The following is a 14,583-nucleotide window of genomic DNA, read 5'->3' as shown; positions in this document are numbered from 1 at the left end:
ACGTTCGCGTTAAAAATTTAATGTTAAAATTTAACCTAACTGTTGGTTTATTCTATATTTGACCCAAAGTTGGGTTGAAACAACCCAGCATTTTTTAGAGTGTAGTATTAAACACAAAACCGTTATACTTAAAATATGTAATCATACATGTTAAAATACGCATTTTACGATGAACGCGGTAAGCCCACGCCACCGCCTCATGTTGCACCTGCAAATGATGAATCGGTCTTTGTCAGTCACGTGCGTTTATTATGTGTGACGTCACCGAGGCGCCATTTTGAAGGTATCGTTGCATTGAGCAGTGAACTAAAAGTGTACAGAGCCGTGCAGTAAAGAACGATTAAATCGTCATACTGGAGAAACGGATGCAAACCAAGTAGATACGGTACCGAGATAATCTCAGCCAATTTTTTTAGGAACCGTAATTTATGTAATTTGTCACTGATGATGATTAACAAATCATGATAAACTTCATGTTTTTACACTCTCAGAAAAAAAGGTACAAAATCTGTCACTGGGGCGGTACCTTTTCAAAAGGTACACTTTTGTAACTTTTAGGTGCTAATATGTACACTTTAGGTACTAATATGTACCTTTAAGTTACCAGTATGGACTGTTTAGGTACAAAGGTGTGCCTTTTGAAAAGGTAGCGCCCCAGTGACAGATTTTGTACCTTTTTTTCTGAGAGTGTAGTTATCAAAGTTAACGAATGCGAAATTGCGACTACAAGGCGCAACAAAACAACAGCAAGAGAAGCTTAGCGTTTTGCGAATGAATCTTTCGATCAATTCGGTTCCTTTGAATCTCAAACCAGTATGCAAAGAGGTCTGAATGATTCAAACATTCGAATCACCAATCTGCTGCTGACGTCACGAGTATTTAGTACGCTTGTCGCAGGGATTGGCTTTAAACAAAGTCCTTATAAGGGTATTCTACAGTCTTTGCTTTAAATAAGGAGGGTCTCTTTTGGTGGGTTCGGCGTCAGGGTCACCTCGTGAAGCTGGAGGTAGGGCAACGTCTGCAAGGTGGGTGGGAAGCAGGGGGCTTGAACTAAGACTGAACAATTTATAGCATTTTTACATTTTGGTTTAAATTTCTTTATATCTCAATATTAAAATGCGATGTAGCGTCAAATACGTGACATTCTAACAATTAACTGAAGTTTATAAATCCTCATTAACCTAACTCCAAGATTAAAGGTTAAATTGAAACGTTATGCAGAAGAATATTTTTAACAACACAAGGGTGCGTTAATAATGACAGATTTAAATTTTTGGGTGAACGCTAGTCCTCCAGGATGCCATCGATGTGCCATTACTTAAAATGTAGGTACCTTGAAACCTAAGTAAATGTACTTAAGTAACTGATATTAAAAGTCATTGTGTATTTTAATACTAATGAGATACTTTAAGAGTGCATTCCCATAAGGGTATCTTATGATTGGCTACTTTAAGTGACGTGACATGTGGTGACCCATGGTGACCCATACTCGGAATTAGTGCTCTGCATTTATCCCATCCAAAGTGCACACACACAGCAGTGAACACACACACACACACACACACACCGTGAACACACACCCAGAGCAGTGGGCAGCCATTTTTTGCAGTTGGGGGTTCGGTGCCTTGCTCAAGGGCACCTCAGTCGTGGTATTGAAGGTGGAAGAGAGCGCTGTACATTCACTCCCCCCACCTACAATCTCTGCCAGTACGAGACTCGAACCCGCAACCTTTGGGTTACGAGTCCGACTCTCTAACCATTAGGCCACGACTTCCCACAATCGTGGGATTGTGGGATACAACACTGATGACTGTAATGTCAATTCATTGGTTAAAAGAAGTTCTTAAAAACTTCCGTAAATCTGAAATGTAATTGTAATTTAAAAATATTTAGTTACTTATTGTAATCTGTGGATAACGTAAATCTAGTTTCTGTAAAAAGCCTTCGGGAGCAAATCATTGTGTAATGCGCACAAATGCATCCCACCACACGGTGTCACAGTTGAGTGGCATCTGTCTGGATTTGTTTTGAATACAATGCTGCTTCTAGGAGCCCCTGAGCACATTTCCGCTGTTACGCCTTATGTAACCCAGCTGATCACACCTGTCTAATGAACTGAACATCAAATGAACTGATCATTTGTGCTTCATGGCCTGAATTATGTGTGTCAGGTTAGTGAGACGTCTAAAATGAGCAGTGCTGCAGGGCCGCTAGGAGCAGTTTCATCGCCACCTCCACAGCCTCGCTGTCAGAATATATTTCTCATTCATTTTCACCAGAGAGACTGTCGTGAACCCAACCAACCAGCTCTGAGATGAATATCAACATTACAAACTTTGATTTGAAGCACACACACAAAAAAAAACTAAACTAAACAAAAAAAATCCATTCACTGTAAAAAAAAAAAAATGTCAAAGGTGTAAAGATTATTGAATTTTAACATGAAAATACAATTCCAGTCTTTCTACTTAAAAAAAAATCACGTTTAATTTATTGGGAAGTTTACTAGCAATTTCTGAGTGTTTAAAAAGTGACGTAGAAACCAACGCAAAGGTCCTTGAGGGAATGCAATACTTGTGCAAGACATGTATGTTTTGCGAGTGCCTGCAAAATTTCTCTGGGAGCGCAATGCTTTTGCAAGAGAATGCGTGTTTTACGAGAGAACACATTTTCCTTCCATCTTGTTTTTTTTTCATCACCATGTCCCCTTTGGGGCTCCATAGTTTTCCTAATGTTTACGCACAACATTTTTTCAAACTACACACAATAAATTTCCAACTCATTATTACTAGCAGCACGTTTATTTGAATTGGACAGTTTACACTTCCAGAAATCATGCTTGTCAGACAAAAGTTGAGTTGAACCAAGAGAACAAGACAATTCAAAAGAGCCTCATCACTTACATAATGCCTCAGAGAAGAATCTAACAGTGGTAATAACAAGAACCAATCCCCCAAGAAATCATTGGGAATAATGTAAGACATTCTGAATAATGCAGTTACACAATATGAAACTATTCCTCCCCACTGCGATGCAACAGCTGCTTCCATGCAGGTACATTAAATCAAGTACTGAATAATGAATTATTACAGGTAACCGTTCATATCTCTGAAGCAGACACTTCTTCATGCAATTACATTTTACTCTTTATCAATTGACATTTTATCTTTGTTAATTTCCCAAGAGCAGGTGGACTTTTAGCACAAGGAGGCTTTCAAACCACAACACAGGTATCAAAGTGCAGTCACGTATCAAATAAACCAGAGGCCACTTCAGGACACGGAGCGTGGGACAGGGGAGAGAAACGACATTTCTGATCTGAGTGAATGTAATAGCTGCCCTCAAAGCTTTAGACGTTTTCCTGAATGGAGGAAGACGTTCTGTAGAGGAGCCGTGTTCAACCGTCCTGTGACCTCTGACCTGACTCAACCTGGAAGTGCAGATTTTATCATAGTACATGTTTGATCACAGTAGATGGATGAACGCAACTAAAAAAAACTTTGTGCACTTGTATAAATTTAGCTCTGTACAGCCAGTCCATGCCTGACGGAAAAAAAAGAGATGCATAAAACAGCCCCTGATATCATTCACCACCCTTCCCATCAGCCAACAGGGTTTATTTTTTACAAAATTTCCATCCAGGAAAACTGGAAATAAAAACAGATAATAACCATTTATCATTATTAAGAGAGAATGAGAATTACAAACAAAATCAAAAGTAAATCCTTTGGATACATTGCGGTTTTGAGAATTTGGACAGAAAATCTTTAAAGGGATAGTTCACCCAAAAAGGAAAATAACCTCATGATTTACTCACCCTCAAGCCATCCTAGGTGTATATGACTTTCTTCTTTCCGACGAGAATGGTGTCCAGCGGATGACGTAGGCGTAGCGTAAGCTCCGCTGAGAATATGCTAGTCTCGGGAGAACTAAGTTTTGTTTACAGCAAAGGAAAATCAGTCTCCTCTTGGCTTATATCGAAATCCTCCGACATTTTTCTTTACAAATCCTCGTTTTGTACTACTAATTCATGATCAGTGTTTTGTTTTGCTCTCTCCTCTGCGCTTCGTTCGTCACTTCTCACTGCAGTTTACGCTATGCCTACGTCATCCGCTGGAACACCAGTCTCTCATGAATGCGTGTACATCAGTTAGCGGAAGCTAGAGATTACGGTTTAAAAAGTTTTAAATATGGATATTTTTCTTACACAAACGCATCACTTTAATTCACTTCAGGAGGCCTTTATTAACCCACCGGAGCCGTGTGGAGCACTTTTTATGACGGATGGATGCACTTTATTGGACTTCAAAATCTCAACACCCATTCACTGCCATTATAAAGCTTGGAAGAGCCAGTACATTTTTTTAATATAACTCCGATTGTATTCGTCTGAAAGAAGAAAGTCATATACACCTAGGATGGCTTGAGGATGAGTAAATCATGGGGTCATTTTCATTTTTTGAGTGAACTATCCCTTTAAAGTCCTAAATGATCCTTTATGCAAAATATAGGTGACTTTATTTTTTTTTCCTTTTAGGCTGACCTTGACAAGTTTTTTGAGATTTAGCCAACTGATAGAGAGGATGAGAGTTTAAATGACTAACTAGCTTACTTTCCCTACAATGAGATTCTGGATGGAAAATATGTGTATTTTTACTTAGTAAAGGCACATACATGTCTCAGATTACGCTGACAATTTCACAAGAACTCGCATGAAACAAAAAAAGAAAAGGTGGCTGTCAAAAGCAATCTGAAGATAGAAATAGGCCCAAATGGAATCTGCAGACATTTTCTAAACTTATTTTATGGGATACTCTGTTGAAGAGAGTAATGCACTTCTGTAGTGTCTGAAAACATGATCAAATTAGCCAACATATTTAATAACCAAACATGCGAGGGGACAGAAGGTTATATATATTTTTTTTTTATAAATGTTACAAAGCTACAACTCTGAATTTCTGGGTTACTACATCAAGTATTTCCTTTAATAATTTTTGAAATGGTTATCAGGAGTCGGCCAGTCAGAATTATTACAAACTTTATCATTAGGAAATATAATTTACATGAGGAGAGGCATCACATTTATATTAAAAAAGTAATTAATAAGTAATTAAAACTACATGGAACCTAAACTACACTCTTAAAAATAAAGGTGCTTCACGATGCCATAGAAGAACCTTTTTGTCTAAATGGTTCCATAAAGAACCTTTAACATCCGAAGAACCTTTCTGTTTCCCAAAAGGTTCTTTGTGGCGAAATAAGGTTCTTCAGATTACAAAAACGCAAGAAAGAGATGGTTCTTTAAAGAACCTTTGACTGAATGGTTCTTTGTGGAACCAAAAATGGTTCTTCTATGGCATCGCTTGAAGAACCTTTTGAAGCACCTTTATTTTTAAGAGTGTATTGTGGTAAAGTACTTCGAATGTGTGGATTCAGTCATTCAGTCTGTTTCCTAAAGAAAGCTATTGTATGGCTTCGCACAAATCATATAAATGACTTTTATGGTACTTTTGGGGTTTTTGAGTCCTTTTGAAGCTAGAAGCATTACACCTGTGGTGCGTTTCCCCGAATGGCGACATAATTCACTGCTTAACTACCATAGAGAGCATTGTTGGAGAAACAAACTAATTATTCACAACTGTTTCCCAAAAAAGTAGGAAGTTTGCCACGCATTCATCATTTGAACCATGTTGGTTAATGACGTCAAGCAGGTAGTAGTATCACAAATCCATGGCAGCTTTCATTGGCCAAGACCCGCCCATGAGGACGTTTGACTGACATGTCAAACAACCAATCACAGTTCGTTTCGTTCGTCGTCACGTTTTGGGGCGTGGAAATGTCGGCACAATAACAGTAAATGTATTAAATAGTACTGTATTAATTGAATAATGTGTAAAACTCTCAGACGTATTTTAAAGATTCTATGCCGTGAACTTTAAATTTTTCACATACTTTTGAAAATCCAGCATTTAGTTGATCCTGATAAGCGCTCGTCGTCACAGTTGTAAACATGACGGCTTTCTTCTTTCGTGAGGGGGTTTGGCGTCACGGCATCTTTGTTTCCAGACGGAACGTTACAGAACGCGACATGCACGTCTCCCGGAAATCCTGTAGAATTCAACCAATCCGATGACGACTTCGAAACTCCTGAAGTGTTTCCACTTTTGTGTGCCATATGCATCAGACGTTTAGCCAACGTTCCGTGGGCGTGATATCTGAGGCTAGGAAACGATTGGACAGGTGAGAAGGGAGCAGGACCAGGAAAGTACCTTTAGCTGGGACTTGAACTCATGCTGTCTGAGGTGCAGCTGTGCATTCATGTCAATGTGCTGCCCACAAGACTATGGCTCTGACAGGTTTCTCTACACTCAGGATACTAAGGGGTGATTCTCTTATATGTCTCATTGAGATATCAGCTTTGTCTTAAGATGTTTTCAGTTTTATTTTAGGAGAAACATTAAACTTTTACTAATATTGTAAATACTAAAACTATCATTTAAATAGTATTAAACATTTCAGAATATCATGGTTTACTAGTTTAAATTTGTCTTCAATGCCCAGGCAGCATTGTATACAGCACTTTGTGTGACATATACATCAGACGTTCAGCCAACGGTCCGTGGGCGTGACGTCTGAGGCTGAGACTAAGCAGGTAGTGGAGTGATAACTGGCTGCATTTACACTGCAAGTCTTAATGCACATATCCGATTTTTTTGGCCCGTCTGTTTACATTCACTTTAGACACGACTGGTATCCGTTATCTGTGTTTAAATTAATTCCTGCCCAAAAGGATTGTCTGCAGTTATCGCTTTACTATGCACATGGTAGACCTTCGGGTTTTGAATGGCCATGCTATTAAAATGTATATAATTCATGTTATTATTTGCCAGCATGGACAATGGCTGTCATGGATGTTTTGCAGCACAAAATCTGACTGAATGGATAAACGATGGAAAATAACGGTAATTTTAATTTGTTAGGCTATTTTATCTAAAGCTCGTTAGAGGTAGAATTCTTTAGTGAAATAAAGTAGCGCCAATATAATATTTATTGTAATGAATTCAAGAGAGAGAGAAAGTGAGAAAACACGCGAGCGAGTGTGAAGCTTGCGAACTAGTGAAGCTTGTTGGTTTAATTACAAAAACTACGTTATCACATCATTGCTGAGAAATATAATGCAGCTTTTAACTGTTGTATTTATAAAATTCACGGGGCAGGGGTTGAAAACCAGCTCCTGAATGTACAATTTCTTACCTATATAAAGTTTCCATCTTAATAAAATGCGAGCGCATACAGCACACCGGCATTAAAACACAATCTTTATGGGCAAATGTGTCGCCCTCGCATTGTGAGTTCTGCGGGGAATCGGATATGTGTGTTTAGACGTAGGTCGGATGTCCAAATATCGGATATGTATCTGATTTAAAACCACATTTGGAAGTGGCTCAGATCGGATGCGAAAAAATCGGATCTCGTGCGGACTTTTGTGTTTACACGTGTGCAACAAATTCCGATCTGTGTCAGATGTGAGCAAAAAATCAGCCTTTGCGAAGCTTTTTGCGAATGTTCATTGGAACTATGGATTTGGGAAACACCAAATTGTTGAACTATGTTGGTAATGACAGAACTTGCAACAATAGTTGGCTATGATTTTGGGAATCGCACCCCAGTACAAATCTTCAGAATAACTTTGTGTCATGAACAACACAAGTGTGAATAAATACACATTGCTTTGTGATGTGAAACTGGCCCAAGACATGAGGGAACATCCATGATGTATGCAGTATGAACTAGAGAGTAGAGTGATGTTGAGGACGGGCTGCATGCATTATCATAGGGGTTTTACCAAGGCACAGAGTACAGCGCTGGAGTGGATTTGCATTACAAGCATTGCCAAGAGCCCCACAAACCCCTGATCCTGGAATAAATACATCAGCTAAAACAACAAAGGCAAAACAGAGAGTCAAATCCTGCATTAGTAATTTCTTCACATGACATACGCACGGTACAGAACTGAGCTCCAGTGCTCAAGATATGCGTTCATTCAACAAGATCAAAGCTACAAAGGGAAAAATACGCTATGATACCTTTCAAAAAGCAGCAATCCTCCTTAAACAGTCCCTGCTGAGAGTAGCTTACACGCACAATAGAGTCTTTATGTTAGCATGCTAGCCCTAAAGTAGCTAATTCAGCCAATTAGCTTCTGGGCGTAAACACATCCCTAAGGTTCTCCGTTGCTAGCTAAACGTGCAGTCTTTGCACTGTGGAGACGGACGCAAACTCGGTCGCAGTTGCCCGAAGTGCTCACAGACAGAGCAAATGCCCGATAGAGGGCGCTAGTGAGGTAATGGCTGCTGGTCTGAAGCGTGTAGCAGAGGTCAAAACTCCTTCCGTCTGCATTGCTGCGGGTCAGAGAGAGTCGCTGGGGCCTGCGCAGCTGCAGCTGGTTGCCGTGGCGTCTGCATTACGTGGACTGCCAGGACCGGTGGTTTCCTGGCTGCGCTGGTGTCTGTGGTGTAGCTCTTCCCATTTGGCACGATTGGCCTTGATCAAGTCAATCATTGGCTGTAGTTTGGGGTTTAATTTGGCAAATGTCTGAAAAGGAGGAGAGAAAGAGTTGATTTATGTAAACCTAATATGCACCAAAATTGTGGACGCACAACCTTTGACAACAATGTAAGATAGTAAGAAGTTTTTCTCCACCCTTTTAAAAGTTGATTTGTCTATTCATTTTCATACACAAGCAATAGTAAAAAAAGACGTGTGCTTAATTGTAATAAAATGTACACATGTAGTGTACTCCAAATCTTAAAATTATATTAAAAACTGCTTGCAGATAAAATATTAATGAAATAAAACACCACTTAAGTGTGCTTAAAGAGAGAAACGTTCATGATTGTTTCTTAACTTGCACTTTTAAAAACTCCACTTTGTAATCATTTAAAATAAAAAGCTGTACTTTAAAGTACATTTTAAATTATTTATTTTCTAAATCTTTTGTCATGCTTTAAAGAAGTATATTTATTTTGATGTATTGACTAACATACTAAAGCACACGTAAAGTACTTGATTATAATTTTAACTGTAGTGTGCTATTCAATATTACATTTAAAGTTAATATATTTTAAATGTACTAAATTGCAGCTTCAACATTACAAATATGCAATTACAAATACATTTAAATACATGACATACAAGTTTCGACTAAAATAACCAAGTATATTTTAGTTGACTATACATTCTTGTCAGTACATTCACTTTAACCATATTTCAAAGACAATAGAAGTAATTATGAATTTACATATAACAATGCACTTAAGTGTTCTACTTAAGTGGGTTCAGCTAACTGCATTTTACATAAATGTAAACAAATACATTTTAATTTAACTGCAATTTAACGTGCAATTAAGTGTCTGAAAATATCACTGTGCATTCAGTTTGTATATTCTTTTAAAGCATATTTATTTTCATAATCAGTACTCGTTTTAATGCTTAAGTGTAGGCTACTACTTTTAACAAGGGAAATATGCACAACTATATTCAGAACCCTCTTATTAAGGTTAAGGATTTTTACTAGAATGTGAAGGGAAAAAAAGGCGACTGTATTCACTAGAAATTAACATTCAAACAGGAAGAGACAGATTCTTGTGATTCTTTCTCATTTCACTGTTCGGGAACATCACACATTTTTAGTTCACTCTAAAGCATTAAAGTGAGGAATGACTGCACATGAATAAATTAGCTGTTGTTTGTTTGAGTCGCTCAGTGATACAACTGTCATAATGCTGCCATGTGCTGGAAGAACACTCTTCATGCTTCAGGGACGTGTTTGGATGAATTATCTGTTGCTACACACAGAAAATCTGACCATCAATCGCCAGCTCAGGGGTCCACAGCAATGCTGCGGGGAACCGCCAATTATTGTTTGATCTGAAATTAAAAATTATATTATTCATTAAATAAAAATAAAGCTGCTGAAAAAATGGTTTATCTGGTTTTAGAACATCTAGAATCAGGTATTGGGGATAAAACATACAATATTATAAAAGCAATGTATTCAAACAATCAATGCGCAGTTAAAATTGGAAATAAACAAACGTTTCTTCACTCAAGGGCGGGGTGTGAGGCAGGGCTGCCCACTGCATTTTACATAAATGTAAACAAATACATTTTAATTTAACTGCAATTTAACGTGCAATTAAGTGTCTGAAAATATCACTGTGCATTCAGTTTGTATATTCTTTTAAAGCATATTTATTTTCATAATCAGTACTCGTTTTAATGCTTAAGTGTAGGCTACTACTTTTAACAAGGGAAATATGCACAACTATATTCAGAACCCTCTTATTAAGGTTAAGGATTTTTACTAGAATGTGAAGGGAAAAAAAGGCGACTGTATTCACTAGAAATTAACATTCAAACAGGAAGAGACAGATTCTTGTGATTCTTTCTCATTTCACTGTTCGGGAACATCACACATTTTTAGTTCACTCTAAAGCATTAAAGTGAGGAATGACTGCACATGAATAAATTAGCTGTTGTTTGTTTGAGTAGCTCAGTGATACAACTGTCATAATGCTGCCATGTGCTGGAAGAACACTCTTCATGCTTCAGGGAAGTGTTTGGATGAATTATCTGTTGCTACACACAGAAAATCTGACCATCAATCGCCAGCTCAGGGGTCCACAGCAATGCTGCGGGGAACCGCCAATTATTGTTTGATCTGAAATTAAAAATTATATTATTCATTAAATAAAAATAAAGCTGCTGAAAAAATGGTTTATCTGGTTTTAGAACATCTAGAATCAGGTATTGGGGATAAAACATACAATATTATAAAAGCAATGTATTCAAACAATCAATGCGCAGTTAAAATTGGAAATAAACAAACGTTTCTTCACTCAAGGGCGGGGTGTGAGGCAGGGCTGCCCACTATCACCGACCCTCTTCAATATCTGCATTAAAGGGGTCATATGACGTTGCTAAAAAGAACATTATGTTGTGTATTTGGTGTACTTGGTTGGGCAATGTGTTTATGCGGTTTAAGTTTCAAAAAACACATTATTTTCCACATAATGTACATTATTGTTTCTCCTCTATGCCCCGCCTTTCTGAAACGTGTCGATTTTTACAAAGCTCATCGGTCTGAAAAGCGAGGTGTGCTCTGATTGGCCAGCTATCCAGTGCGTTGTGATTGGCCGAATACCTCAAGCGTGTGACGGAAATGTTACGCCCCTACCATACTGTGATGCTCTGTCCGGCCGGAGCGACGAGACAAAAACATTAAAACCCATTATAAACGAGGCATTTGTTGCATCCAGTGGGGACATAATTACGGATTATAATTACTTATACTGTCTTTTTACGCGTTGCACCGCGTAAACATAAAACCATGTCTGCATTTTGTGATCGCTTGTAACACTTCAAAGAGAAAGGAAAAATTGAAATCGCATCATATGACCCCTTTAATGAATTGGCGAAACTCCTAGAACAATCAGCAGCACCTGGCCTCACACTACATGACGCCAGCATAAAGTTCTTGCTGTTTGCAGATGATCTGGTTCTTCTGTCTCCAACAGAAGAGGGTCTACAGCAGAACCTAGCCATCCTGCACAAGTTCTGTCAGACCTGGGCCCTGACTATTAATTCTAAAAAAACTAAAGTACTAACATTCCAGAAAAGACCCAGAGTTCAGGGAAAGAGACACAACTTCACCCTTGGTATGACCAAAATTGAAAATGCCACAAACAACACATACCTAATACTTAATGCTGTACAGCTGCTTTGACACAACTTGTATTGTTAAAAGCGCTATATAAATAAAGGTGACTTGACTTGACCTCGGGCTGAAAATAAGTGCAACTGGTAAGCTAAATTTGGCTGTGGATGAACTGAAAGAGAAAGCAAGAAGGGCCTTTTATGCCATCAAAAAAGCTATCTAAATTTAAATACCAATTAGAATCTGGCTCAAAATATTCCAATCATTCATAGAACCTATTGCATTATATGGCAGTGAAGTGTGGGGTCCACAGTTCTAAATCACGAATTTGAAAAATGGGACAAAAATCCGAATGAAGTCCTGCATGCTGAGTTCTGTAAGAGTCTCCTCAGAGTACAGAGGAGCACACCGAACAACGCATGCAGGGCAGAATTAGGCCAATACCCTCTACTAATGCGCATTGAGAAATGAGCCATCAAATTTAGCAAACACCTAAAAATGAGTGACCCCAACTCTTACCATTTTAAAGCCCTTAAAACCATGAAGTGAACCCTGAAAAAAGTCTCCTGATTCAGATGGTCCTGAAGCTGCAAAAACAAACTAACATGACTAACAACATCCAACATCAGGACACTGAAATATTCATCCACAAAATTCGGCCCAACCAAATTATAATAGCACAAAAAGAAAATGATCTAACTTGTTGGACTGAAACAACAGAAAAACAAAGTAAACTTGAATGTTATGTGGCCCTAAATAGAGATTACACAACTGCAGATTATCTGAGTACAGTGAAAGACTGTAAATTAAGAAGACAAATGACGAGGTACAGACTGAGCAGTCGTACTCTGAATATAGAGATGGGCAGATATCGACAGCACTGGCTGCCCAAAGAGAGCCGCATCTGCCCTTACTGTACCCACAGAGCAACACTTCCTCACCAGCTGCCCCAACTATCAACACATTAGAAAGACATTTTATCCCAAATTTGAAACACTTTGCCATGGCTTCAAAACGTTAAACAAGAAAACACAACTTCAATATTTATTAGGCGAGAAACAAGATTGTATCTTACTAGCAGCACGATACATTGATGCCTGTCACAAAAAGAGGGAGGAGTCAACAAATCAGTGATGCGCCCACAAACACACACACACACACAAACACACACCACATTGAATTATAAATTGTTTGTAGAATTCTAAAATGTTGATTTGTTCTACTTTTTAAATGTATATACATGCATGTTTTTGTTGCATATATATCTGTTCTAGATTCAATGTAAACACTATGCTTTGGCAATACATTGTAACAATTGTCATGCCAATAAAGCACATATTGAAATGAATTGGGAGAGAGAGAGAGCGAGAGAGAGAATAAAACACACACACACACACACACACACACACACACACACACAGGGTGGCAAAAGCTATGAAGAAACCTGCTCTGCCTACAACAGCTTTTCATTTAATTCATACATGCAAGTGATTTTAAACCAAGCTCTCTAAACACACTTGAAATAAGAACTGAATGAAAAGAGAAATTATCTTTAGACATAGTGGTAATGTAATAATTTGCTAAGGCAAGCAACATTGTCACGACTGCTCATTCTTACTGTCAGTGATCTGATCAAATCCACACCCTCATGCTTAGAGAGCAAAACATCACAGACATAGGTGTGGACTCCCTAAAACACCCTAGCAACCACCTACTCTAGCAAAGCAATGGCATAGCAACCAGCCAGAATACCCTAGCAACTGCATTTCAGATCACCTTAGCAACCACCCTGGCCTTGTGGCAGAGGTTAATTCTCTTCGGAAACTGTAAAAATCTGGTTTTGATGTTGTAATTCATAAAATTATTATGCTTTCTCTTCTCTGTCTTCCTTTGAGGATGAAGGCTGATAGAGGAATTAGAGTATACTAAGTGTGCGTGACGTCGCATTACGCCTGTCTCTGAGATCCGGCCTGCTAGACTGATATTTCTGTTCATACAGGCAGAATAAAAGGGAAAGAGGGAATGTTTGAGGCAACTGTGTCCATGAAAATGTGTGAATATTGATTGTGAATATTTCTATTAACCCTATAAAGCCTACTGTATCATAGTTGATGCAAACATTTCTAAGGCCTCTACATATTCAACTTGATCAAAACTTTGCTAAAAACCCTGTTGTACACAATTTACTTACTACATGCCTTCTGTCGTCTGATTGATAGTTCAGACTTTTTTAGCAAGTGAAAGGCCGTTTAGTTTAATTATAATAATGTTTACTGATTTTTATAAAGTAAACTTATGAATAACTTATTTTGTTTATATTGTAATATTTCAAGAATGGCACTTACTGGACTGAAGCGGCTTAGGTTTACTTGATTATCCACACATCATTTTTTAGAAAAATCATATTACAATGTATCAAATATGATCCATCAGGCTTTTGAGGAACGTTTATTTGTTCATCTCTCAATGATCAATGCATTTCACTGCATTATATGTTTTACTGTCACATTAAAACTACAGAGCTTTGATCATAAAACCAAGGACTTAAATATCATCTTAAAGACATATGTGACCCTGGAGCACAAAACCAGTCTTAAGTCGCTGGGGTATATTTGTAGCAATAGTCAAAAATACATTGTATGGGTCAAAATGATCGATTTTTCTTTTATGCCAAAAATCATTAGGATGTAAAGATCATGTTCCATGAAGATATTTTGTAATCTTGTTCCTACCGTAAATATATCAAAACTTAATTTTTGATTAGTAATATGCATTGCTAAGAACTCCATCTGGACAACTTTAAAGGCGATTTTCTCAATATTTTGATTTTTTTTGCACCCTCAGATTCCAGATTTTCAAATAGT

General features: G+C 38.0%; 1 protein-coding gene across 1 annotated transcript in view; it reads right to left on the bottom strand.

Moving 5' to 3' along the window:
* Positions 1-8,327: 8,327 nt before the first annotated feature.
* LOC107671328 (dual 3',5'-cyclic-AMP and -GMP phosphodiesterase 11A) overlaps positions 8,328-14,583 on the bottom strand; it is a 73,615-nt gene continuing 67,359 nt past the window's right edge. The window contains exon 20 of the mRNA XM_016464223.1: positions 8,328-8,595. Coding sequence (XP_016319709.1) covers positions 8,410-8,595 — 186 coding nt within the window. The 3' untranslated portion in view covers positions 8,328-8,409. The remainder of the gene's footprint in view (positions 8,596-14,583) is intronic.

This window comes from Sinocyclocheilus anshuiensis, unplaced genomic scaffold (assembly GCF_001515605.1).
Source record: "Sinocyclocheilus anshuiensis isolate Anshui unplaced genomic scaffold, SAMN03320099.WGS_v1.1 scaffold284, whole genome shotgun sequence".
NCBI lineage: Eukaryota > Metazoa > Chordata > Actinopteri > Cypriniformes > Cyprinidae > Sinocyclocheilus > Sinocyclocheilus anshuiensis.
Note: the sequence above shows the minus strand (reverse complement) of the source record. Positions and strands in the feature narration are given on the sequence as shown.